Below are 25,019 nucleotides of genomic sequence, written 5' to 3'. Positions count from 1 at the left end.
ATGTAATGGGATCCTATCTCGCCTACATTCACAGCATATGGGTTCGGAGCCGATCCATCGGCTCCGACTCGGCAACTAATACACTAGCACGAAGTCTCTCATTGGCTGGGCTACTCCCTATCCCAGGATGCACTACACCTGCTTCCCCAGATCTCGTTTGCCGCTTTACAAGCTGGACGTGGTCTCGACTTGGCTGGAGCTAAGTGGTTCTTTTTACCTTTATTGGTCTTTGACCTTGGGGTTTTTTGTCATATATTAACCAAACAGCTGTTTTCACAGCTATTCCTTATTATTCTTATACTATTTGTTACATTTGAGTGCTTGAGTGTCTTCTGGTACTTTATTTTTTTCAGTCGGGCAAGGCCCGTTTAAGTTAGAGGGCCTTTGCCCTACCTTTGTGTGCTATTTAGCCTTAATTGTTTTTTTTTGTGGTTAATTGTTTTTTTTTTTTTCGGGCCAAGCCCGTTTAAATTAGAGGGCTTTGGGCCGTTGGACTAGTTTTGTCTGTTTGTTTGTGAGGTAAATTTTTTTCCTAAGTACTCGCGCCAGTGTGTCTCGCGCTTTTCAGTTGGCGCTTTTCTGTTATAGTGCTTACTTATTGTGGTAAAGTCATACTTGTTGAAGGGCCTGTACTATGTCTAAGGAACAAAAATCAGGTTTCAAAAAATGCACTCGGTGCAGTTATAAAATGTCCATCACAGACAGCCATTCAATCTGTGTTTATTGTTTGGGGCCGAAACACCTGCAAGAGACTTGTAGCGTATGTCATGCTTTTTCTGCTAGAGTTCTTCAAGAGCGCAAGAACAAGTTGATATTGAAAGGGCTTATCAAACCTTCTTGAGGAAGTCTTAAATCCTCCTGTTGCTTCCAAAGAAAAGATCGTCGGCACCGACAAGTCCGTCGGAGCCGACTTCTAAAAAGACAAAATTGACCTCTTCTTCCTCGGCTCCACTGACTTCGGGGCCGAGGGTCGAAGGGTCTGCCTCGATACCTCCTACTTCGGCTCCATTGCCTTCGGAGCCGCAAGTTGGAGTATCGAGAGGTGAATCGCCTCCATCGGTTCCAATGGCTTCGAGCCGGTGGAAGTGTGCAGCTCAGACTCTTCCCCCTCGGCTCCGAAGAAGGCTCCTTCGGTGCCGATGGTGGTCCAGGCTGTGGTGGAGTCGGCGCCGATAGTATTGGAGCCGTTTCGGAGCCGGTCCCCTTCTCTCTCGGAGCCGAGAGGAAAGTCTTCTCGAGTGTCTACCTCCTCTAAATCCTCGAGACTGTCAGATTCGGACCTGGATAGGGTTTTACAGAGGCTATTCCAATCTCCAGTGTTTACTAAAATGGTCTTGGCTCCAGCACAGTTTGCTTCGGAGCCGATCCCCCCTCCAACACATTCAATTCCTCCTCCAACCTCTTCGGAGCCGATGGAGCCGGTGGTGGTGGAGCTATGTGGAGCCATACGGTCGGAGCAGAGACCCCTTACAGGTCTCTCGGCTCCGACTGTGCTTCCTACCCTGTCCTCCGGTTCAGGGTTTGGTACTGCGACCTCTTCAGCCGGGCCCGAGGGGAATACTTTGGGATTGGGTGCTTGTGCCTAGTCTTCCTCGGAGCATCGGCTGCTGGAATTCCCAGTGCCATCGTGGCCTCTAGACCAGTGACCTCTTTGGATTCTGGAGGTCCGGCCTTTGAGGCCATGAGGAGCGCGCTGGCCATGCCTTTGCCGGTTCAACAAGATTCTACCTCACCGTCCCTAGATTTGGAGACTGGTGCCTCTGTTGTGTTGCAGCCCCGGCAGCGGGCCCAGGGCCTGAGGATACCCCCATCGGGTTCTTCTTCCGGTGGTCCGTCCGAAACTGCTTCGGACGAACCCCCACGGAAGAAATTGTGTAAGAGGAAACACGTAGACTCCCAAGATGAGTCTATTACATCGGATACTGACCTCGATGACGCAGAAGGGTCCCCCAAATCATCTTCGGATGATGTCTCCTTCTCAGATATCTTGGAGATTCTGAGACAGTGAGGTGACTGGCAGGCCAAAACCCCTTCAGCTGAGGAGTCAGTCTTCCTCAAGGCCTTTGGGGCCCAGCCTTCCACCTCCTGGGTGTCTCCGCCCTTCGATGAACTCCTTGATTTGATTTCTCGAAGGGTGTGGGAACACCCTGATTCTGTGGAACCGGTGCCTGCGAGGCCCAATAAATTTTTGTCAGCCCCCCCCCAGAAGGAGTTTCTCACAAAGGGTGTGTCTGTAGATGCTTTGGTGGTGGCTTCTGCCACACAACAGGACGTGGCAGAGGCTTCGACGTCTATTCATCCTCCTAATAAAGATTCTAGGAGTATGGATAGGTACGGGAAGCGTACCCTGTCCTCAGCGGTCTTTACCTTACGGTCGCTGAACTATTTATGTCATTTTACGAGGCTCCAAAGGGATCTTCTCAAAGAGCTAAATGACTCTCTTGTTGGTAATCTACCTGAGGCGCTGGCCCCGACTGTTGGCGCACAGATGACTACCCTCTTTTCTATTGTTAACTCGTCCATGAGGCTCATCTCATATGCGTCAAGGGGCGAGTAGAGCAGCAGGAACAGGCGTTGCCCTCAGGAGACAAGCCTGGTTACGCTTGTGTTCGTTCACGGAGGCTTTCAAGTCTTCCTTCACGGCCTTTGATGGGTCATCCTTGTTTGGACCCAAGGTGAAGGACACACTAACTAGGTGCGAGCAGGAGGGCAAGACTTTGACTGCCGTTGGGGCCCGATTTTCCGCTCCTTCTAGGCCTTACCCCAAGGCCGGGAGAGGAGGGAAAATGTGGTTTAAAAAATCTCAGAAGTCTTTCCCTACTCCACCCAGTGATTCCCCCTCCAGAGGCGGGGATTTTGGAACGCGCCCCAGAGGTGGCAGAGGCCCCCGTAATTCTGGAGACCGCGATTCCTTTCGTGGTTCTTCATACAACCAGCGTTCCTGAGTTGTTGCCCGACTGTGCATCTCCGGAGCCAGTCGGGGTCGCTATGCACACCCACAAGCTTGGGAATCCATAACAAGCGATCAGTGGGTGCTTCGCATTATTACCGGAGGATATATCATTCCCTTCAACAAACCCCCCCTTTCTTTAAGGGAAATCCCGGACGTACCACCCAGTCAGCGGGATCAAGCAGCATTAGAGGTTTCAAAGCTGCTAGAAAAAGAGCCATCCAGCCTGTCCCCATCGACCAGATCGGATAAGGAACTTACTCAAAATTATTTTGGTACCAAAAGACAGGGGACTTCAGGCCCATTTTGGACCTCAGTTCATTGAATCGTTTCAGAAGAAGTCCAAATTCAATGGTCACTCTTCAATCTATTCTTCCTTTGCTGGAAAAGATGCATGGATGTGCTCCATAGATCTCCAGGACGCTTACTATCACATTCCCATAGCTCAAGAGTCCAGGAGACATTTACGCTTCCGCCTCGGAGCCAGTCATTTTCAATTCCGAGCACTGCCCTTTGGTCTCACCACAGCCCCCAGGGTGTTCACCAAGTGTCTGGCAGTGGTAACTGCTCACCTGAGAAGTCTGGGATTCCAGGTGTTTCCTTATCTAGACGACTGGCTCCTTACTGCCACCTCCGAGCATCTACTACTCCAAGCTCTCAGAGCCACGTTCACCTTGGGCCGTTTCTTGGGGATCACGTTCAATTTGCAAAAATCTGTACTACAGCCATCTCAGCGTATTACTTTCATAGGCAGACTTAGACACAAAAGAATGCGCCTATTTACCGGCAGCAAGAATTCAGGTCTTACAAGATCAAGTCAAATCCTGTCTCCCCCTACAAAGAGCCCTGGCTCATCGGATCCTACAACTGTTGGGCTCGATGGCGTCGACCATACTTTTAGTTCCCTTGGCCAGACTTCACATGCAAATTTTACAATGGCTACTGTCGGTTCAATGGTCCTATCAGGAACTTCCCTTGAACCACTTAATCATAATCACGGAAAGTTGCCGTCGAGATCTACATTGCTGGCTTCTCCAATCAAATCTCGACCAGGGGCGACCCTTTATACCTCAACGTCCCGTTGCCACTGTGACTACGGACGCCTCCCAGGTAGGGTGGGGGGGGTCATTACCTGGACAGGTCGGTCCAAGGCACATGGCAGATCCAGGAAACGCATTTGCATATCAATGTCCTGGAAATGAGAGCGGTACTATTGGTACTCCAAGCTCTCCATCACGCTCTCCCACAGGGCCCGATCACTCTCCTATCCGACAACATGTCGGTGGTGTGGTACATAAACAAGCAAGGTGGAACCAGGTCTTACCCACTATGCAGAGAAGCCATGAGACTTTGGCACTGGGCGGTAGCTACCAACCGCTTTCTAATGGCAATGCATATACCGGGGAAGTCCAATGTGATTGCGGACAGATTAAGCAGGACCATTCTTTTACCCCACGAATGGTCCCTCAACCAGAGTATAGCTGCGAAGATCTTCGACAGATGGGGTCTTCCTTGCTGCGACCTGTTTGCCAGCCCTCACAATGCGAAATGCAGAGAGTTCTTCACACTGTTTCCTTCTCAGGGACAGATTCCCAGGGACGCTCTGACTCACATTTGGCCTCCCGGTCTTCTCTACGCCTTCCCTCCATTCCCCCTCCTACCGAGGGTGATACAGAAGGCCATTTACATGGAGAGCGAGATGATTTTGATTGCCCCGCACTGGCCTCGTCAAGTTTGGTTTCCTTTCCTACAGAGGCATGCGATAGAAGGTCCATGGTTTCTGGATCCGTGCCAGACCTGTTGACTCATCAGTCAGGACGGCTTCATCCGTCTCTCAGGTCCCTGAAGTTGGCAGCATGGTTACTCCACTTTCATCCTTAGTTCGAGACAATGCTCTTTTCGGACGTGGTCCACATACTGTCTTCTTCTCATAAACCTTCCACTATCAAACTTTATTCCAGTAAATGGAAGAGGTTTGCCTTCTGGGCTCAAGAACGGGTATAGATCCTCTCACTGCACCAGTATCGGAGGTTCTGAATTTTCTGGCCTCCCTTTTTCAGTCGGGCTCTTCAGTTTCTACCATTAAGGTTCAGTTAGCAGCGATCTCTAATTTTCATGCTCCTTTGAACCTTCATTGATGTCTCACAAACTTTGTAAGGCTTTCCTTAAAGGGGCTTGGCTCCTTAGGCCCCTTTATCCCAGCCTGTCCCCTTGGGATTTGAATATGGTTCTTGCTGCCCTAACTGCCCGTCCTTTCGAACCAGCTGCTACTTGTGATTTAAAATTTCTGTCTTGGAAAACGGCCTTTTAGTAGCCATAACATCTGCTAGGCGAGTTTCAGAACTTCAAGCTCTTTGTTCTGATCCTCCCTATTTGATTTTTCACAAGCATAGAGTTTCATTGAAATTAAACCCTGCATTTATACCAAAAGTGGCTTCCTCTTTCTGTATGCAACAAACTATAGAACTCCCTGTCTTTTTCCCAGAATTCTCCAATAACGCAGAATATACTTTGCATCAATTGGACGTACATAGACAACATGCGTTTTTATTTGAATAGAACCGCTCAAACGCGGAAATCAAATCAATTGTTTGTTTCCTTTGCAGTGAACAAATTGGGTCAACCAGTAACAAAAGCCTCCATATCTAAATGGATTAAAGATTGTATCATTTTTATTTATTCACAGGCTAACAAAGATTTTCCCTTTCCAGTCAAGGCTCATTCTACCAGGGCAATGGCTACTTCCGTAGCTTTTCACTCCAAGTTATCAATAGATGATATTTGTGCTGCAACCTGGACTTCTCCGCACACTTTCATTTCTCATTACAAATTGGATGTGGTTTCTCGAGGCAGAGCTTCCTTTGGTTCCACAGTTCTCAGGAGTGTGTTCCAATGAGCCACCGGGATGTAGGTGCTAGGACGCTGTCCCATATGTTGTGAATGTAGCGAGATAGGATCCCATTACATCTTTTAGTTATGTACTTACCATAACTTCGGATGTATGGGATCCATCTATACATTCATAAGTACCCACCCTCCTTTCCCCCTTCCATTTGGATTTAGAGGAGCTGTAGTCACTTTTTTCTTGGCGTTCTTTCTTGAAGAACTTTAGTTGGTTATAGTGACTACTAATTTTTCTGTGTTTGCATGGGTGTATGAAAGCGAACAAACAAGATCTGGGGAAGCAGGTGTAGTGCATCCTGGGATAGGGAGTAGCCCAGCCAATGAGAGACTTCGTGCTAGTGTATTAGTTGCCGAGTCGGAGCCGATGGATCGGCTCCGAACCCATATGTTGTGAATGTAGGCGAGATGGATCCCATACATCCGAAGTTATGGTAAGTACATAACTAAAAGTTTAGTCACATCTACCAATTGGATGATAATATTGCACAGTAGTAATTGGGCACCCTTTTAAGGGCCTTTGAGTAGCTGATAATTATTAGTGGGTGGTAGCAGCTGGTACTACCATAGTCTGGGTAAAAGGGGCACAGCTGGAGAACCTGTGCCAGCCTTCCCCAGGAGTGTCTGTGTGGTTGTATAAATTTATCTCAAAGTGTGTGTCTCAGCTACTTGGGCAGGGACACGAAACACTGGTTGGACAGAGAGGGTGCTGGAGATTTTATCTTGCCCAGCTGGCTGAGATCTGGACCCTATAGCTGTGTCAGTGGGGAGTCTTATTGGGGACCTGGAGAGCAAGGGAGTGACCAGCCCCGGATTGACTGTGATCTCTGTGTGCTCTTAAGGCAAATTGCACTTTACTGTGTGTATTTGTTATCCTTTCCTCTCATATGAGACACCCTCTCTGGTGTTGGTGAGGATTGAGGCTCCTTGATTGCTGGGCCAGGGCACAGGCATCACATATTAATTGGTGGCAGTGGTTCGGATATCCTATTAATTGTTTGGCAGCGGTGGGATAGCCACACCACATATTAATTGGTTGGCAAATACTAATTGGCTTGTAGTGGTGTGGGTAGAGTGAATTGCTTAGGCCGGCTAAGATCTGGCTGTATTCAACTGGACCTATAAGAGAATTTACCTTTTATCTGTACTTTTTTCAAATAATACAGCATTTTAATTGATTTATTTGTGTTGCATTGAATATTAACTGAACTGGAAGTTTTGACTCTCTTTTTTCAGTTAGTTCCCCACCCACCCTCCCTTTTTCTGTATTGGTGTTAATCTTGGTGGCTTTGAAACTGCCCGCCCCTCTTGTAAATTTGTGTTTGGATACTCCTGGGCCCGTCTCATTTGCTCATTCAACTGAGTGCAGTGAGATCATATTCTGATTTCAGGCACTCCTACTGTGTGCAAAGAGTGCATCTGGGAAAGAAAAAAATTTAAGCTTGTTTCCTGCCTTTCCTGTAAGTGGTCTAGACTGTTTGTAGGCTTCTGAGCCCCCAAGCCTTTCTGTGTTGGAGGGAAGCCTTCTAGCTTAATTTTGTTTCTTAGAACTAGCCAGTTTTCTAGTTTCAACACTCAAATCAGTTTCTTTGAACTCAGCACTTATTCAGAACTTGTTGTAAGCACTAATAAGCGGCAAATTACTACAGCATTCAACTTTCCTCACTTGTCTAGAGGAAAGCAGTTTTTAGTACTTAATAAATAAGCACTTATCCAGGCATGTCTAAGGGTCAGCTCCCGGTGATTTCTCCTGTCTACCTGATGAATCTGGGCATCTTGGGGCAATGCAGCAATTGCCTCGTACACAGACAACCCTCTCCTCCTACCACCCAACACTACAACCTGTGAGAGATGCACTTATATAGCCAAACTGGAAACAAAGCTCTCTTCACCCAAGACTGGACTAGACAGTCAATAGGAGAAGGTAAACACTTGCACCACACCACACTCATCACATAGTCCCTCAAAACCTACACATAGAAACACAAAACACACAACTACATTCGCGGAGGCTCTCAATAAAAACCTGCCCAAGCATCAGGGACCTCCAAAGCAGAAACGCAAGCAAACTCCACCCCCCAACACAACCCGAATGACACATAGCCCACAAACTCAGTGTGCTACTCAACCACAGCCCATAAGGCATAGCAACGTACCCAACACTCTAGTCATAGGTGACTCTGTAGTCAGGCACACTGATGTTCCACTCACCAGGCTAAACAAGGAGAAAGTTACTGTCAGCTGCCTGTCAGGTGCCAGGATCCGCCACTTAATGCACACACTCAGGTCACTCCACAGCAAGTACAAATATGACACTGTCATTTTCCATGTTGGTGTGAATGACCTGAGATGTACCTCCCTGGACTACATGAAAAGAGACATGGATGAGCTCTCCGATCTTGTATCCCAGGCAGATATGACCCTAGCCCTGAGTAGCATCCTGCCATCACCCAGAATTATACCACAGTACAAGGACAAAATGATTGACTTCAACAATTGGCTAAGCTTCTGGTGTCATTCTAAGGGGATCCATATTATTTGTCTGCCTGGGACAACATGATCGACAGACCACAATGCTTTGCCAGAGATGGCCTGCACCTGTCGCCCTTGGGATTCCGGATACTGGCTAAGGCTCTTCCCACCCCTGTAGTGCCTTTTTTTAGGCAAGGTTGAAATGACAAATTCACCACCGTAACCGGTACAAGCAAGCATAATCTGAGGGTAATGCTACTCCATGCTAGAAGTCTAAACCTCAAAATGCAGTCACTCAAGGCCCTCCTTAAAATGGAGAACATCGACATCTGTGCAGTGACAGAGACCTGGTTCAAAGCTCCAGAGAGCACCCCTGCATTACTAGGCTATAATTCATACCACACCTTTCGGCAACCTAACCCGGAACGAAGCATTAAAGGTGGAGGTGTGTCCATATTCATTAAGGATATCCACACCTCCAGGCTAGTTACACAGCATAATGCATCCGAGATTATCCAAGTGCAACTAACTCTGGGCAAGACCGCAATCCAAATTGTAGCTTGCTACAGACCCCCCACTATGCCCCAGGATTCCCACTCCTCATTTCTTGATACACTGGAAAGTATTAGGGTACAACCCAACACCTTAATGGGCGATTTCAACTACCCCACCATTAACTGGGAAAACTACTCATGTACCAACTCTTTTGCTCAACGTTTTCTGGAATTCATAAATTTCAACGCCTTGGATCAACTTATTCACACCCCCACCAGGGGCAGCAATGTCCTAGACCTGGTCATTACCAACATGGGCAACTGATGTTCCACTCCAGAGGTCAATTCCTCGTTGGTCAGATCCAACCACAAGCTAATTACCCTAGACATCCACATCCCGCCCCCACCCCCAATTAGGGAAACCACCGTAAAAAACTTCTCCAAAGCCAACGTCACACTTCTTAAGACGGAAGTGGCAAACTTCATGACACCCATGCAGACGGACAATAGAGGTACGACTGCTGAATCCTACACAAATGCACTTTATAAGCACTTACACGAGTGCATGGATCATGCTATCCATAATAGGACCAAGATGCTATCCTCCAAAAAAGGAAGCCAATCTGGTGGTCCTCTGCCATAAACAAACTCTACAACAGAAGAAAGAAACTGTTGCAAAAAAGAGTAAAATCCCATGACTGGAGGAACTCCCTGGTCAACCTCAGTAAGAAGCTGAGATCCCTCATAAAATCCTCCAAAACTAGTTACGAAAACAAAATTACCACTGACTCTAAAGACAACCACAAAGCATTCTATAGCTATGTCAAGAATCTCAATGGCAACACTCAGATCTGCTCTGAGTTACAGCACAATGGCACTAAATGTACAGAACCAACTGATATTGCCAACGTCCTGGCAGATAGGTTCAGTGCTAAACCTGCCCTAGAGGGCCCATCTCTATACCGGAAGAATGCAAAGTTCCTGTAATCATGGCTGCACAGGTACAAAAACGCACTCTCCAAAGCCAAGAACACAGCATCCATGGGACCTGACAATATCCCAGGCTGCGTTCTACACAAACTACAGAATGAACTGGCACCCTACCCAAGTACCATGTTCAATCATAGCCTCACCTCAGGCTTTGGGCCCACTGAATGGCGCACCGTGACTGTTATCCCACTCCACAAAGGGGGAGCCATGACGGACCCCAGGAACTACCGCCCCATTAGCCTGACGAGCCTGGTCTGCAAGGCCATGGAAAATATCCTCATGGAACTCATAAACAAAGACATTGGTAATCTCCAGACTCTGGACCCTACCCAGTTCAGATTTGTAAAATGCAAATCATGTCTCTTAAACCTGATTGACTTCTTTGAAGCAGTCACCAAAGCCATAGATGAGGGTGAAGTGGTTCACACAGCTTATCTAGATCTCGCCAAGGCTTTCAACACCATCCCCCTCTCTGAAATATAGATAAGGTCACTAAACTAGGTATAAATCCCTATGTCACAAGATGGGTTGCCAACTGGCTCACTGACGGAACCACACTGTGAAAGTAGCGGACTTTAAATCCGACTTCAGACCAGTGACAAGTGGAGTACCACAGGGTTCAGTCCTAGGTCCTCTCCTGTTTGGTATCTACTTCTCTGAAGTACAGGCTAACACAGAGGGTCTTTGGCTAACAAAGTTTGCAGATGACTGCAAACTAGGAGCCATAATCGAAACTCCTAACGATGTGAACATACTACAAAAGTGCCTTACTGAGACAGATACCTGGTGTCAAAGCCATGGCCTGAAGCTCAATGGCAAAAAGTGTATTGTCATCCCCATTTGTAAAAACTTTGTACCCATGAACTACCACATAGCTGGTAGTCTTCTTAACACCGAAAATGTGATGAGGCCTTGGGACACAGATGGACAGTAGTCTCTCCTTTGATAATCGCATCACCACATTGGTCAGGAAATCCTTCTACGTGGCTCACCTCATCACAAAAGGTTTCTCATCCAAAAAAAGAGGTCATTGTTCCCCTGTACTCATCACTCATTAGACCCATTATAGAGTACAACGCCTCTTTTGGTATGTACCTTACAAGACTTATACAACAACTGGAAAGGCCACAGAAATACCTCACAAAGAGGATTACTGGCCTCAAACAGATCCCCTACGCTGACTGTCTCCAAAAACTCCAGCTTTACTCCGTCGCATATTGCCTACTCAAAGGCGATCTCTGCCTAACATACAAAGCTATGTCAAACCCAGAGCTGTTGGACATGCTCCACTTAAAGAAATCCCAAGCCCTCCGAGCTACACGCACTAGGGACTTAAACCTTGTCGCCACAATAAACAGAACAAGCTGGAGGGATAGATTCCTGTCCCAGAAAATTCCCATACTCTAGAACAGACTACCTATCTATGTCAAACAGATTTCCTCATTAGCACTCTTCAAGAAAAATCTTGATGATTGGATGGGAAATAGGAAATTCACCCCAGGGATCGCTTCTGTGGCTCTGCTCGACAGGGGCACAGGAAAATTATTTAGTGAAACCCAGGGCACATTTTTGGCTAGGCTTATATAGGCCCTAGGGCCAATAGCCTAGTACCTACCTATGAATTCCTGTAGCTGGTGTACAGTGACCTCTGAATGTGTTTTGTACTCTAAATCAGCCACGCAGTGAATCCTCAGAGTTCAAATCGCAATTGTTTTATTTCTTTTGTTAGCTTAGTTAATCAGCGTGAGCAGGCAGCATGTCAGCAGAGGACTATGGAAAGCTGACAGATGTGCCAGGCTAGGGGACTGGTGCATGGAAACCTGACTAAGGCAGACTTGATTGCAGCCTTGGTTACAGCTGCATCAGAAAACAGCAACCAGGAGGACAATCAGACTAGCAGTGAAGATATAATTCCCTCGGAGAATGGACAGCTCAACCTTTCTGCAGTGGACTTGAGTCTAGCTAAAGAGACTTGAGTTGCAGGCCAGGCGTGTGGAATTAGAAACAAATGAGAGACTGTGACATTTGCAGGCTGAGGAGAATGAGAAATTGTTATGTCTGGAAGCTGAGGAAAAGGAAAGGCAGAGGCAGCATGAGAAGGAGATGCTGACTCTTCGCCAGAGTCATGGAAGTAATGGGGAAAGGGAGTAACTGGACCCAAGAAGCACAAAATGTCAGTAAATTTCTTCAGTTTAAAGAGGGGGATAATTTTGATAGTTTCATTTATATGTTTGAGAGGGTATGTAAACAGTATGAAGGTGACCAAGACCTCTGGGTACGGTTCCTGACCCCCTTACTCCATGGTAAAGCTGTAACTGTTTTGTCTAAAATTTCTAACATTGCAAGTTTTGATTATACTGCTGTAAAAAATTGTCTGTTAGAACTGTTTAAGCTAACACCTGAAACATATAGGAAAAAGTTTTGTGAGCATAGACGCAAGGCAGATGAAAGTGTGTGTGAATATGTTGCTAAATTGAGTACTTATTTCCATAGGTGGGTGAGTGGATGTCAGGTCACCACTTTTGAAGGGCTGGCAGACCTTTTGGTGAGGGAACAAGCCCTTAGCACTTTGCCTGAGGACATGAGGGTCTGGTTAGCCAATAGACAATGTGCTACTTCAGATCAGTTTGGGAAGAAGGGAGACCTATACCTGGCAAGCAGGGCAGCCCTCCACAGGAAGGGGACCCCTAGTACTGCTCATGGGTCTAAAGTACCCATGGTGGGCAGCACAGACTGTCCCAACAGAATCTGCCAGTAGTAGGGGAAGCCACTAGTCCGGGTACACATCCAGGACCTAGGGTGAAATGTTTTGAATGCAACCAGTGGGGCCATGTGGCATACAGATGTCCACAGAGACAAGATGGAGAACAAAAGGTGAGGGAGTCAGTAAGTGGGAAAGACAAAATGCCAATAGTAGGTTGTCTTGAGACAACAGGGGTACTAAACTACCATCCTGCAGATGTCCTGAGAGGGAAGGATTTGGATGACGCAGTACCATGTACTTATGCAGTTACACACGGTCAGGCTAAGGGACAAGCATGTGGGTCTGGTAGCCTGGGGGAGACCCAGACAGACTGCATGCTTGCAGCCAGGACTGGTGAGGTGGTTATTTCAGCGAGGGAGCTTCTCTGTAGCAGTAAGATTGACTGTGAGCCACAGCTGCTTGTGGGTACTGACTGTCCCTTGGACAGAGTGACTGCAAAGGTAGAAGTGAGTAGTAGTACCCAGGCTGACGGTGAGGCACCACTGTCAGAGGATGCGAGACTTACTGTGGAAGGGGAGCTGGGAAGGGTTACAAGGAGAGAGTTGAGACAGGCTCAGCTGTCCGACCCTACATTGTAAGCCCTGAGGCAGGTAGCTAGGACTGTACCTGATTCTCAAGGGAAGGGGGAATCTGTATACTGGAACAAAGGGCTACTATACAGAGAGCGACCCCTGATGGAGGGCTAGAAGGTGAGAGATTACAGCAGTTGGTAGTGCCTAGAGCCTACCGTCTGGTACTTCTACCCATAGCCCATGATATTCCCTTTGCAGGTCATATGGGCATAAAGCGTACAAAGAGACATATTATGCAGAACTTCTATTGGCCTGGAATTTCCAGAGATGTAACATAGCACTGCAGGACCTGTGAGCAGTGCCAAAAGGTAGGCAAGGCAGGAGACAGGGTGAGAGCTCATTTGATGCCTTTGCCTGTGATTGAGGAGCCATTTCAGAGGGTAGCTATGGAATTGTGGGCCCTCTGAGTACCCCAAGTTCCGAGGGAAAAAGTATGTCCTAGTGGTAGTGGATTATGCTACACGATACCCTGATGCATTGGCTTTGGCCTCCATTGAGGCAGAGAAGGTGGCAAATGCTTTATTAGATATTTTCAGCAGGGTAGGTTTCCCAAAAGAAATACTGACTGACAGAGGTGCCAATTTCATGTCAGACCTGCTGGCTTGTCTGTGGAAGTCCTGTGGGGTGAAGCACATGAAGACCACCCCCTACCATCCCCAGACTAATGATCTTGTTGAGAGGTTAAACTCTACAATCAAGTCCATGCTATGGGCATTTGCAGATCAGTTTAAGAGGGAGTGGGACAAATATTTGCCCCTTCTGTTTGCTTACAGAGAAGTTCCCCGGGAATCCACAGGTTTTTCACCCTTTGAGCTGCTGTATGGGCATAGGGTGAGGGGACCTCTAGATTTAATTCGAGATTAGTGGGAAGGTGAGTGCAAGTCTCACAAGGAGTCTGTTTTGGCATATGTTCTAATTATCAGGACAAGGCTCAGGGAACTTATGGGCTTGACCCAGGAGAATCTGGCAGAAGCCCAACAACAGAAGAAGGTGTGGTATGACAGGAATGCGCGAGCTAACGAGTATGCTGTGGGGCAGCAGATAATGGTTCCCATTCCTGTCAGACACAACAAGCTGCATTCTCATTCCTGTCAGACAGAACAAGCTGCAAGCAGCTTGGGATGGACCCTACAAGGTGGTAAGAAAGGTAAGTCATGTTAACTACCTGGTGGAACAGCTAGGCAGATGGCAGGGGCACAGATTGTACTGTGTTAACATGATGAAAACTTACCATGATAGGGAGGCCCTTGTGCTGAGCATTTGCAGTGGATTGCAGGAGGAGTCTGAGGGAGATCGGCGGACTGATCTCCTCTGTGAGGCTTGGGCTGACACCTCAGTGGAAGGGGTAGCAAGGTCCCAGCAGCTATCTCCTACCCAGGTTTGAGAAATCCGAGCAGTATTGCAGGAATTTGGAGACATGTTCACTGGGAAACCAGGATGCACCCACCTGGTGCAGCACCAGGTGGATACAGGACCCCAACGGCCTATTAGGCAGGTCCCTTATAGGGTACATGAGAGAGTCAGACAGACTATGAGGGAGGAGGTGCAGGAGATATTGGAACTAGGGGTGATTCAAGAGTCCAACAGTCCCTGGGCCTCCCCAGTGATGCTGGTGCCAAAGAAGAATGGCAGCACCAGGTTCTGTGTGGACTACAGGAAATTAAATAGTCACACCGAGTCAGATGCTTACCCCATGCCTAGGACAGATGAGGCCCTAGAGCAGCTGGCTGTGTCTTAAGTATCTGACAACCATTGATCTTACCAGGGGTTACTGGCAGGTGCCTTGACTCCCAGTGCTAGAGAGAAGTCAGCCTTTGTGACTCCTTTTGGCTTGTATGAGTTCACAAAGATGCCCTTTAGGATGAATAATGCCCCAGTGACTTTCCCGAGGCTGGTAGATAATATCCTAGCAAGAGGGTTTGCCCTTGCTTACCTAGATGATATTGCCATCTACAGCCATTCCTGACCAGAGCAACTTCACTATGTCAGGGAGGTGCTGGGCAGACTACAGAAGGCAGGGTTGACTATTAAGCCAAGCAAATGTCAGGTGGGGGTATGGCAGAGGTCTCCTACCTAGGACATAGAGTGGTGAGTTGTAAGATAAGGCCAGAACCTGCCAGAGTGGAAGTCATTCAGGCATGGCCTACACCTGTTACTAAAAAGCTGGTGAGGGCATTTTTAGGGACAGCAGGGTACTACAGAAAGTTTGTCCCCAGTTCTAGTACCATAACTGCTCCTTTCGCACACCTGACAAGGAAGAACAGGCCAGATAAGGTAGTGTGGACCCCATCATGTGAGCAGGCATTTTTAGTAGCTTAAAGAAGCTTCGGGAAGACCCCCCTGTGTTAGCCAGTCCAGATTACAGCAAAGACTTTGTTGTGCAGGTGGATGCTTCAAACCATGGGGTGGGGGCTGTACTTAGCCAGATTTCTTCAGAGGGGGAAGAGCACCCAGTGGTTTATCTCAATTGTAGGCTTCAACCCAGGGAGGGAGGAATGCTATGCAGCTGTAGAGAAGGAATGTCTATCCATAGTGTGGGCACTGCAGAAACTTCAGCCTTATCTGTATGGAAGGAAATTCACTGTTATGACAGATCACAACCCTCTAACATGGTTAAACAGAGGCAGTCAGCAAAATGCCAAGTTGCTAAGATGGAGCCTGGGGTTGCAAGCATATAGTATGTCAGTGCAGCACCGGAGTGGGGTTAGCAATGCCAATGCAGATGGGCTCTCAAGACAGGGAATGGGGTGAGGCACACTCAGATAAACCTAACCCTCTCAAGCGGCATTTCTCAAGGGTCACTTGAAAAACTAGCTTGAGTTCTCCGAGGGGGGAGAAATGTGAAGACTGGTAGAGATGGGTGAAAGCTGCCAGCCTAGTCAAATAGAATTTGGTACATAATTCTGTCATTTGTAAATACTGTGAAATGTTGAACTTAAAAACAATGTGGCAACATTGCCCTCTGCTGTAAAGAAAGATAAGTCAAGCATTTCTTGTTGGTCCTTTGAAATTAAAATTATTTCATGATTGCCTTTGATGTTTACAAGTCGGCTCCAGTCTGGCTAGATGAAGGCTTCCTGCCTATTGTTTTAAGGCTAAACTTAATGACCAGAATTTACAAGGTGAATGTCCTTTATTGCTATAAGTGTAAAAGAATGTTAATGCAGTTTCTGTCAGCCTAGGAACACCAGGAAAGTAAAAAAAAATGATGATGTAATGTTTAGCAGAACTGCAGTTTCAATTTAAACAGTGAGAACCAGAGATTATTTAGCATTTTTGTCTAGACATCCAACTCGGCACTGCCTTATGCCCTCTTTATGTAAGTAGTATGTTAGAGCTGTGTTTTCTCCTAGAAGTAACTAAAAATTAGAAAGATTAGACTGTTTTTCTGTGATGTCAGAACTGTATTACTGATTTATTTTAAGTATTTCTGTGTGATCTCTGAACTCTTGACTAGCGCTGTCTGTGTATGTAGTAGAAAATATTGTCTTTATTAAATATTTTAAAACCTTTTAACTGTGGCTGGTTTGTGTAGAGATAATTTAAGCTCTTAAGAGTATTTGCATGCCTTTGGTAAAATTGGATAATAATTGGATAATAATATTGCACAGTAATAATTGGACACTCTTTTAAGGGCTTTTGAGTAGCTGATAATTATTAGTGAGTGGTGGCAGTTGGTACTATCGTATAGTCTGGGTAAAAGGGGCACAGCTGGAGAACCTGTGCCAGCCTTCCCCAGGAGTGTCTGTGTGGTTGTGTAAACTTATCTCAAAGTGTGCATGTCCTCTACTTGGGCAGGGACATGAAGCACTGATTGGACTGGAGATTTTAGGTTGCCCAGCTAAACTGAGATCTGGACCTTATAGCTGTGCCAGTGGAGATTCTTATTGGGGACCTGGAGAGCAAGGGAGTGACCAGTCCCAGACTGACTGTGATCTCTTTGTGCTCTTAAGGGAAATTGCACTTTATTGCGTGTATTTGTTATCCTTTCCTCTCATATGAGACGCCCTCTCTGGTGTTAGTGGTGAGGATTGTGGCTCCTTGATTGCTGGTCTAGGGCACTGGCATCACAGTTGCATTTATGCAAAGTTAAATTTTATACTATTGTTGTTAAATTAACTAACTCAACAACATAAAACTTTTGATCTTTACTAATACAAGATGGAAACTTACAGGCACTTAAGCCGATCAGGACTTCTTTAGCGTTATGGGTATTGCCTGAAATTAACATTATCTTAAACTAATGGCTTGCATTTTATCAATTCTTTTTTTTCATAGTCTTTAATGACTCTTTCTAGGTCTGAATTGGCTGGTGCTTATTAGGCTCAAAAGAACCACCAAGGCAGTTGAAAACCAGATTATCTGGTATAAAGAAACACATTCTTCATATTAGTGGGAAGCTGGTGTGAGTGGTAAACTGCAATAATTCCCATTTTCTTCATTAGAATTAGTGCCATTATAAAGTGTACCATCATGTTACCTAGGAGGTCTGGAGTAGGGTCCAGCACGAGTGTAAAGCTGGAATAAAGGTTTGTGCTTTGTGTAAGCTTGAATTGCAACATGATGATAAAAACAACAAAAATAGTAAAAATAATAAAACTGTTTGCCAACACTGATAGCATTGTATGATTTTATTAAATAGTTAAGTGCTTTCATTCCTAAGTAAATTGGACTTTGTCAAAACTGAAAACAAATTAAAGAAAAAAATTGTAGAAACACTGCTGTCCTCAGTTACACAGTTAATAGATTCAGTGAACAAGTCTGTCCTTGATTTGTTGTTCCCTGCCTTGTTTTTTTACCTCTGGTTTGTTGTTGGATACAGTCACTGATGTGACTGATCTGGGTTCCGTTTTCTGTGTTCGGTTTTGTTTCCAGTCCTGTTTTTATGTGATTTCATATATGGACATCATCTGTGCACCCAATTTCTGATTGGACACATTTATATATATATATATATATACATATATATATATATATATATATATATATGTATATATATATATATATATTGCTTGTATTAATCTTTTGAAAGTGTCATTTTTTTTTTTTGTAGGCTGAGGAGGATGCCAATAAACTTCGCTCAATTGTTGTACCAATGGAAGAAGAGATTGCTGTCTTGAAGGACAAGTTGAAAAAGGCCCACAAGCTGCTAGAACAGTTCCGGACAACCGAGGTGGGATATGTAAAGGACTGATTTTTTTTTTTTTTTTTTTTTTTTTTTTTAATAAAAAGTAAATATTTTCATTCATGACACTTGTTCTTACTTTGTGAACCAGAACTATGAATTCACTGTTGCTTGCAGAATGTTAAAGGTAAAAAGTTGGGTGCTAAGAGCGTAAGCTTGAAACGTTAGTCATGAGACATAGGCAGAACGAATCGTATGTTGAAGGAGAGGGTCATGGAATATCTGAATGACATACATAATAATAAATCAACAAATGCACTGGCTAAACATGCATCAGATTATGGTACACAGCACAACTTTAAATTCTTAGCTTTACAAAAAATTAATGAGAGCTTAAGAGAAGGAGATCTACGTAATGAAACTGAATATATAGAGTTGAGATGAGTTGAGATGGATTGTGGATTTTAAGGCTTATGTTTCTCCTGGCCTGAACAGTGCTGTTTCTTTAAAACCTCTCAAGAAAAATAGGCTTGCCACATTAATTCTCATTGTGTTTTTATTGGTTGTCATTTGTATTTAAACTGAATGCTTGCAGAAGTTTTTATTAAGGTCTGAAGAAGAGGGTTACCTGGCCTGAACAGTGCTGTTTCTTTAAAACCTCTCAAGAAAAATAGGCTTGCCACATTAATTCTCATTGTGTTTTTATTGGTTGTCATTTGTATTTAAACTGAATGCTTGCAGAAGTTTTTATTAAGGTCTGAAGAAGAGGGTTACCTCGAAAGCGCTTACCTAAATTATTTATTTTATTAGTAATAAAAATGTGTTTTTTACACACTAGCCACCACGCCTTTTTATTTTATGCTATTTATATTTTTTGGGCTTGTTGGTTCCACCACTTTCTTCTTGTTTTATCACAATTTTAGATTGTTCATTGCTCTTTCTTTCTTCATAAAAGTACATGATCTTTGGTGCACTTAGTCCTCCTCCTTTGTTGGACCGGTCTTGAGTATATTTTATAGACATATTGACACTGCCAGAATGTCTATGTTAATTTTATTTTATTAGGTTAAAGCTTCATGAGCCATGCCTGCAAAGTGTATTTTTATTTGAATGTCATTCAAACTTTAGAAGCATGAGAATTCATAGAAATATACATGATGGCTTGGAAATCAATTGGTCAAAGGCTACTTTTTGTTTGAAAATTGGATATTTGAACATGAAAGCAAAAATAGTAATGTTTGCTGATGCTTATCATAGCCAGGAAATAATCAAGAAGCTATTTTGCAGGTATAAACTTGATGGTTGTTCTTCGTTTTCCATTGCTGCAGTCCTTACTCTGTTGTCTCAGGCCTCCAGGAGGTAGGCCAGGCTGAGGGGCTCTCAGGTAACAGCCTTCTCTTCCTCCAAGGCAGGTAGTTAGAGCCGAGTCTTCTGGATTTCCCTCTCTAGATATCCTATATTCTGATTCTTCAGTGGATGATTCCACTCCTTCAGCTTCTCCTCCTGAGTTCTCATTTTCAGAGACTCTCTGTTCCATGAAAGAGCCAGGAAATCCCTCTTTTTTTCTCTGATTCAGGATTCTGCTTGGGAATGTGTGTTTTGCATTTTGTGAAAGATTGCTATTCCTCCCCTGTTGAAACCTCTTTTCCTAGGCTTCCTTTTTGCAGAGGCTTCCCTGATTATTGACTCTTGCCCTCCTGCTCTTATAAGTGTGATAGGTATTATAGGGTGCAGCTAATAAGTATTTGTTTAAGACTCCAAGGTAAGACCCTGAAGGTGGTAAATTTTCCTACCTCGATGATAAAGAGGCAAATTTAAAATCCTGTTTCCACTGATAAAGAGGCAAAGGGCTTTTGGATAGGTGGGGAAAAGAATGTCAGTTTCACATGCTGTAAAATGAGAGCGAATTGTCTTCTTAATTAAAATCTAAAATCTTAATTCCTTACGGATTAAAATTGCATTGAGATGCTTTGGCGGAGTTATTTGGTCTACGTGAGTTGCTGGATTTGGTTCATGTGTCTGATGGGTGGGGTTTTTGCTGTTGCACAGTGGTTTTGATGCTGCTGCTACTAGTTCTGTTCTGCTACTAGTTCGCCTAACCATGAGCAGGCCTGGAATGAAGATCAGAATTTGTTAAGATGGACTAGGATGCCTTTTGGATGCTGTGTTTTTTGGATTCGCCTGTGGAAGCAGTTTTAAAGAAAATGGAGGACAAGCTAGAAGTCTATGCAAACTGTTAAAGATTTTTGCAGGTGCAGCCCAAGTTTACATATCCCTATATGATTCCCAGTAGGTTCCAGTCTAGGGTAGGAGGTAGGGCAGGGGCTCAGTGCTTTTCTAGGCCTAGAAACAGGGTTCACCTGCTCAGACTTCTGGTGAGGGCAGGGTCAGTCCTTTCACACGTGGAGACCAATTTTGGATTTATCTCTCCTCAACAGATTTCTGGATTACAAAGTTCAAGATGACGTGCTTCAGAATCACTGGATGCTAACTTTAGATCACGAAGGGGGCCTTTTAGATCTCGGAAGCTTGCAACTTCAGCAGGAAATATTTCTAGGGTGAGCTTCATATTTGCGGTTCTAGAGTATCTACAAAGGTATTTGGCTCCAGTTGCCTTTGGCTCCCAGGCTTTCTTGAAGTATTTACAAAGGTTCTGTGACAGTGATAGCTTACTTCAGGCTGAATTCAAATCTAGACCTACTTGAAGACGCTGCCTGATTCAGCATCAGCCTAGGAAGACCTTCTACAGCATCTAGCTATGTTCTACTGTGTGCTAAGATGCTAGGAGTCTGTGACCCTCTCAAGACATGTGCTTTCTGGGTCTCCAAGACACAACAGCAGAGTCTGAGGGCTGAATATGTGAATGGCCTTCTTTAGCCGGACGCGCAAACTGAGTCTGTCACTTTTCAAGCATCAGGGCAAGAGGCATCAGTCCGTGTGACTGCAAGGACAGTCCTTCAACATTAGGGTTCATGTGCCGCAATGTGCGGGTAGCTACCCAATGCCAAACTGCATATGAGGATGGACACTGGGTATCTGGACATGTATGGACACAGCTCAAAAAGTTTCAACTAATGTGGTCAAATAATACCTTGCCTTACCTAGGAATAGGGACTCTGAAATGAGATGTCACCTAAACAAAGAAGGGTAAATCTCTGTGACCGGCTGATACTGCTTCAATTTAACGACAGCATCCTCGGACAGCATTGCTGGGGGGGAGATCTAAAGCCAAAGTGACTGCAAGACAAGTGCATGCACATGAACAGCATCTACATATCAACATGAAGGATGTGTAGTCTTCTTTGCATTAACTTCTTTCAGGGCAGGTTCTTCCAGGGCAGGTTAACATTCTAAACGACACTCATGGTACATCAGTACACAAACAAGCACACAACATTCTTCCCCTCATGCAGGCAAGCAATGATTTTATGGGAGACTGCTACAGAACTCCAGATGTGCTTGTTAAGCAGCAGAACGATGTGGATCCCGTGGAAACTGGATGGATCTTCATTTCCATTTCAGAATTGTGTAGTGTCATGGGAACTCAGACATGAATCTGTCTTCTCCACTAAACCACCAGCTGCCAAAGTATTGCACAAAGGGTTTCTTCACACACAGCTGGAAAGTGGATGCTCTGTCTTTCGTTGGGAAAACCTTGGTACTATTAAAGGTCAGGAAGATTTTATCTGACAGTTCTAGATTACCTCAGCAATGCCCAAAACCTACTACGGGGAGTCTGGAAAGAAGCTCAGCATGGCCTTTAATCTCCTGATTCTTCATCTGTATCTCTAGAAGACGGTCATCTGCTCAATGTCAAGCTTCACTCTCCATCTCTTAACAGTCTGGTATATTCTTGTTGTGAACACAGCAGGTCTCAACTTCCTCAACAAGTTTTAAATGTGATTATGGAAGTTGGAGTTCAGTGCATTGTTCAAAAAATAATGGATAGACCTATGTAGAGTACCAGAAACTAGTTGTATACTATCTGCACCAGAATTTTTCTTGATGTTAAACATTCATGTTATGGTCTGAGAACCGTTTAAGAGTAGTGAGATATTCTTGCTGGAGTGTACAAAAAAAATCCTTTAAGATGTGACAGTTTTTCAGCTCTTACTTGCCATTCTGGCAAAAGCTAGGGAAACACTTTTGAGAAGAGATGTTCAGCAAACACACTGCCTTACTGGCATATAGGTAGTAGTACCCTGCTACTCTCCCTCTGGCAGTTTGTGAAAGCTCTGAACTCCTCCCATTGCCTGTCTGAGTGTGAAGGACCAGTCACCAGACAGGAACAGGACAGCCCTTCAAACTCGCAAGACAAGAACCCGTTCAGTTTTTTTAGTGCCCTAGTCAGGGAAAGATCTCATGGGATCCTGCTTCTCCTTCTGGGTGATTTCAGTTTCAAAGCTCAGATAAAAAAATCCTTTTTTGTTTTATTTCTCTTTCTGCCTTTTTCCACAAGTCATGGGATACCATCACAGATCTTACCCACTAACCCTTCAGATCTCTTCTCCTGTTGCGTGTTCTACTTGGTCCCCACTGTATTCTCCCTGTTTCTGTTCACATTAAAGCCTTCCTAGCATTATGGACGGACAATTTTCCACAGTTTCTCCAGCCAGCCTGGTCAACATGGGCATCCTGGGGGAATGTAAAAATTGCCTAATGTACACTGTCAACTCACTTTTTCTAGATAACACAAATTCAGTATGTGAGAGATGCACCTATATTAAAAGCCTAGAATCCAGGTGCTCTCACTCACCAGTCAGTACATCTGACATTAAGCAGCTGTCATCAGTCACACCACACCCCCTACTCCAACCAAATCAACAACACATAAACCCACATGTGCAGAGGTCCTTACCAGTAACCTTCCTAAACGCCAGAAAACACAAGCATGTTGCACGTAATACAGTACATGTACCATCCCACACACTAGTGAAGCCCATAAGGCAAAACACAAAACCAAACATTTTAGTCATAAGTGACTCTGTTTTGAGACACGCAGATGTCCCTCTCACCAGGTTGGATAAGAAAAAGGTTATAGTCGGCAGTCTGTCAGGTGCCAGGATCCACCACATCATACATGCACTCAAGACTTTCAACAGCATGTACTGTTATGACTGTGTTGTAGTCCATGTTGGTATGAATGACTTGAGACGTAGCTCTCTGAACTACATGAAGAGAGACCTGAGTGTGCTCTCAGATTATGCGTCTCAGAGAAGTATGTCCCTAGCTTTAACCAGCATATTACCTTTACAAAGAAGGATGCCACAAAACAAACAAAAATGATTGACTTCAGCAATTGGATAAGTTTCTGGTGTCATTCATAGAGGCTTTGGTATCTGTCAGCCTGGGATGATATATATGGTCGATAGACCTCGATGCTTTGCCAGAGAGGGTCTTCATCTGTCACTCCTGGGTTTTTGGTTACTGGCTAAGGCTCTTGCCGCCTCTGTAGTGCCTTTTTAGGCAATGTCACAAGAACAAAATTCCCAGCATAAAATACCCTGTGAAAACAACCGCAAGGTTATGCTGCTAAACACAGAGTCTAAACCTAAAACTGCACTCACTGGAAGCAGCCCTTACCTTGGAAGATGCTGATATTTGTGCAGTCACAGAGACCTGGTTTAACACAGAGGAGAGTACCACAGCCATACCAGGATACATTTTCTTCTACACATTCAGACCATAAACTGGAAGGTATGAGAACCAAAGGTTCTAGGTACCAAAGGGTGGTGTATCATTCATTAAAAATAAATACATCTCTTCATTGGCTATACAGCATGGTTTCCTGGAATTACTTCAGGTGCAATTGACTGTTGATATGACCCCTGTTCAAGTCATTGCCAGCTATAGGACTCCCTCCATGAATCAGGACATCCACGCAGCCTACTTGGACGTACTTGAGTCTGTCAAGATACAACTGAACATCCTAAACTCACTTGCCCAGAGGTTCCTGGATTTCATCAATTTCAATGCCCTGGATCACTTTGTTGATACCCCCACTAGAGGCTGAAATGTCCTGGATCTGGTGCTCACCAACATGGCCATCCATTGCACCACCCCCAGTGTACTGCCCTCCCTGGTGAGGTCTGACCACGAATCGATTTCATTAGAAGTAACTATAACATCAGACCTCCCCCGTACCATCAACAAAAATAAAAAACCTCTCCAAGGCCAATTACAACCTTTTACATGACAGCATAAATAGCTTCAAAACCTCTCCCCTCACAGATGAAAAGGACACCTATGCAGGGATATATGCCAGTGATTTATACAAACACCTGTACAATTGTATTAACTCTGCCATATGTGACAGGACCAAAGTAAGATCCTCAAGGAAGATCAAACCTTGCTTGGTGGACATCTGCCATCAACAGGCTGTACAACAGGAGAAAGAAATGCTGTCCATGATTGGGAAGGAAAGGTCTCAAAACTGGAGACACTCCCTCACCAACTTAAACAAGTAAAACTCCTTGTGAAATCCTCAAAAGCCAATTACAAATCCAAATTAGCTTCTCAAACTAAGGTTAACCATAAGGCATTCTTTAGTTACATCCGTAACCTCAAAGGCAAGTCCCAAATTTGTGCTGAACTTGTAGTCAATGGTAATACATACACAGAACCTGTGGATGTAGCAAAACTGCTGGCTGAAAAGTTCAGTGAAAATTTCATTCCCCTGTCTCCGCCACCTATACCCCTGAGCATTCCTACCACCTGTCAACTACCAAGCATCTCCAAGGCCAAAAACATG

The 25,019-nt window shown here is 44.9% G+C and overlaps 1 protein-coding gene across 1 annotated transcript in view; it reads left to right on the top strand.

Annotated features, from left to right (window-relative positions):
* The window catches only part of RABEP2 (rabaptin, RAB GTPase binding effector protein 2), a 472,624-nt gene that overhangs the window by 131,784 nt on the left and 315,821 nt on the right, over positions 1–25,019 (top strand). Inside the window, exon 4 of the mRNA XM_044087055.1 lies at positions 18,197–18,316. Within this exon, the coding sequence (XP_043942990.1) occupies positions 18,197–18,316 (120 nt within the window). The remainder of the gene's footprint in view (positions 1–18,196; positions 18,317–25,019) is intronic.

Source organism: Protopterus annectens, chromosome 10.part0 (genome assembly GCF_019279795.1).
Source record: "Protopterus annectens isolate FY-2018-M chromosome 10.part0, PAN1.0, whole genome shotgun sequence".
Classification (NCBI taxonomy): Eukaryota; Metazoa; Chordata; order Ceratodontiformes; family Protopteridae; genus Protopterus; species Protopterus annectens.
The sequence above is the reverse complement of the archived record's forward strand: the minus strand, read 5'-3'. Positions and strand labels throughout refer to the sequence as shown.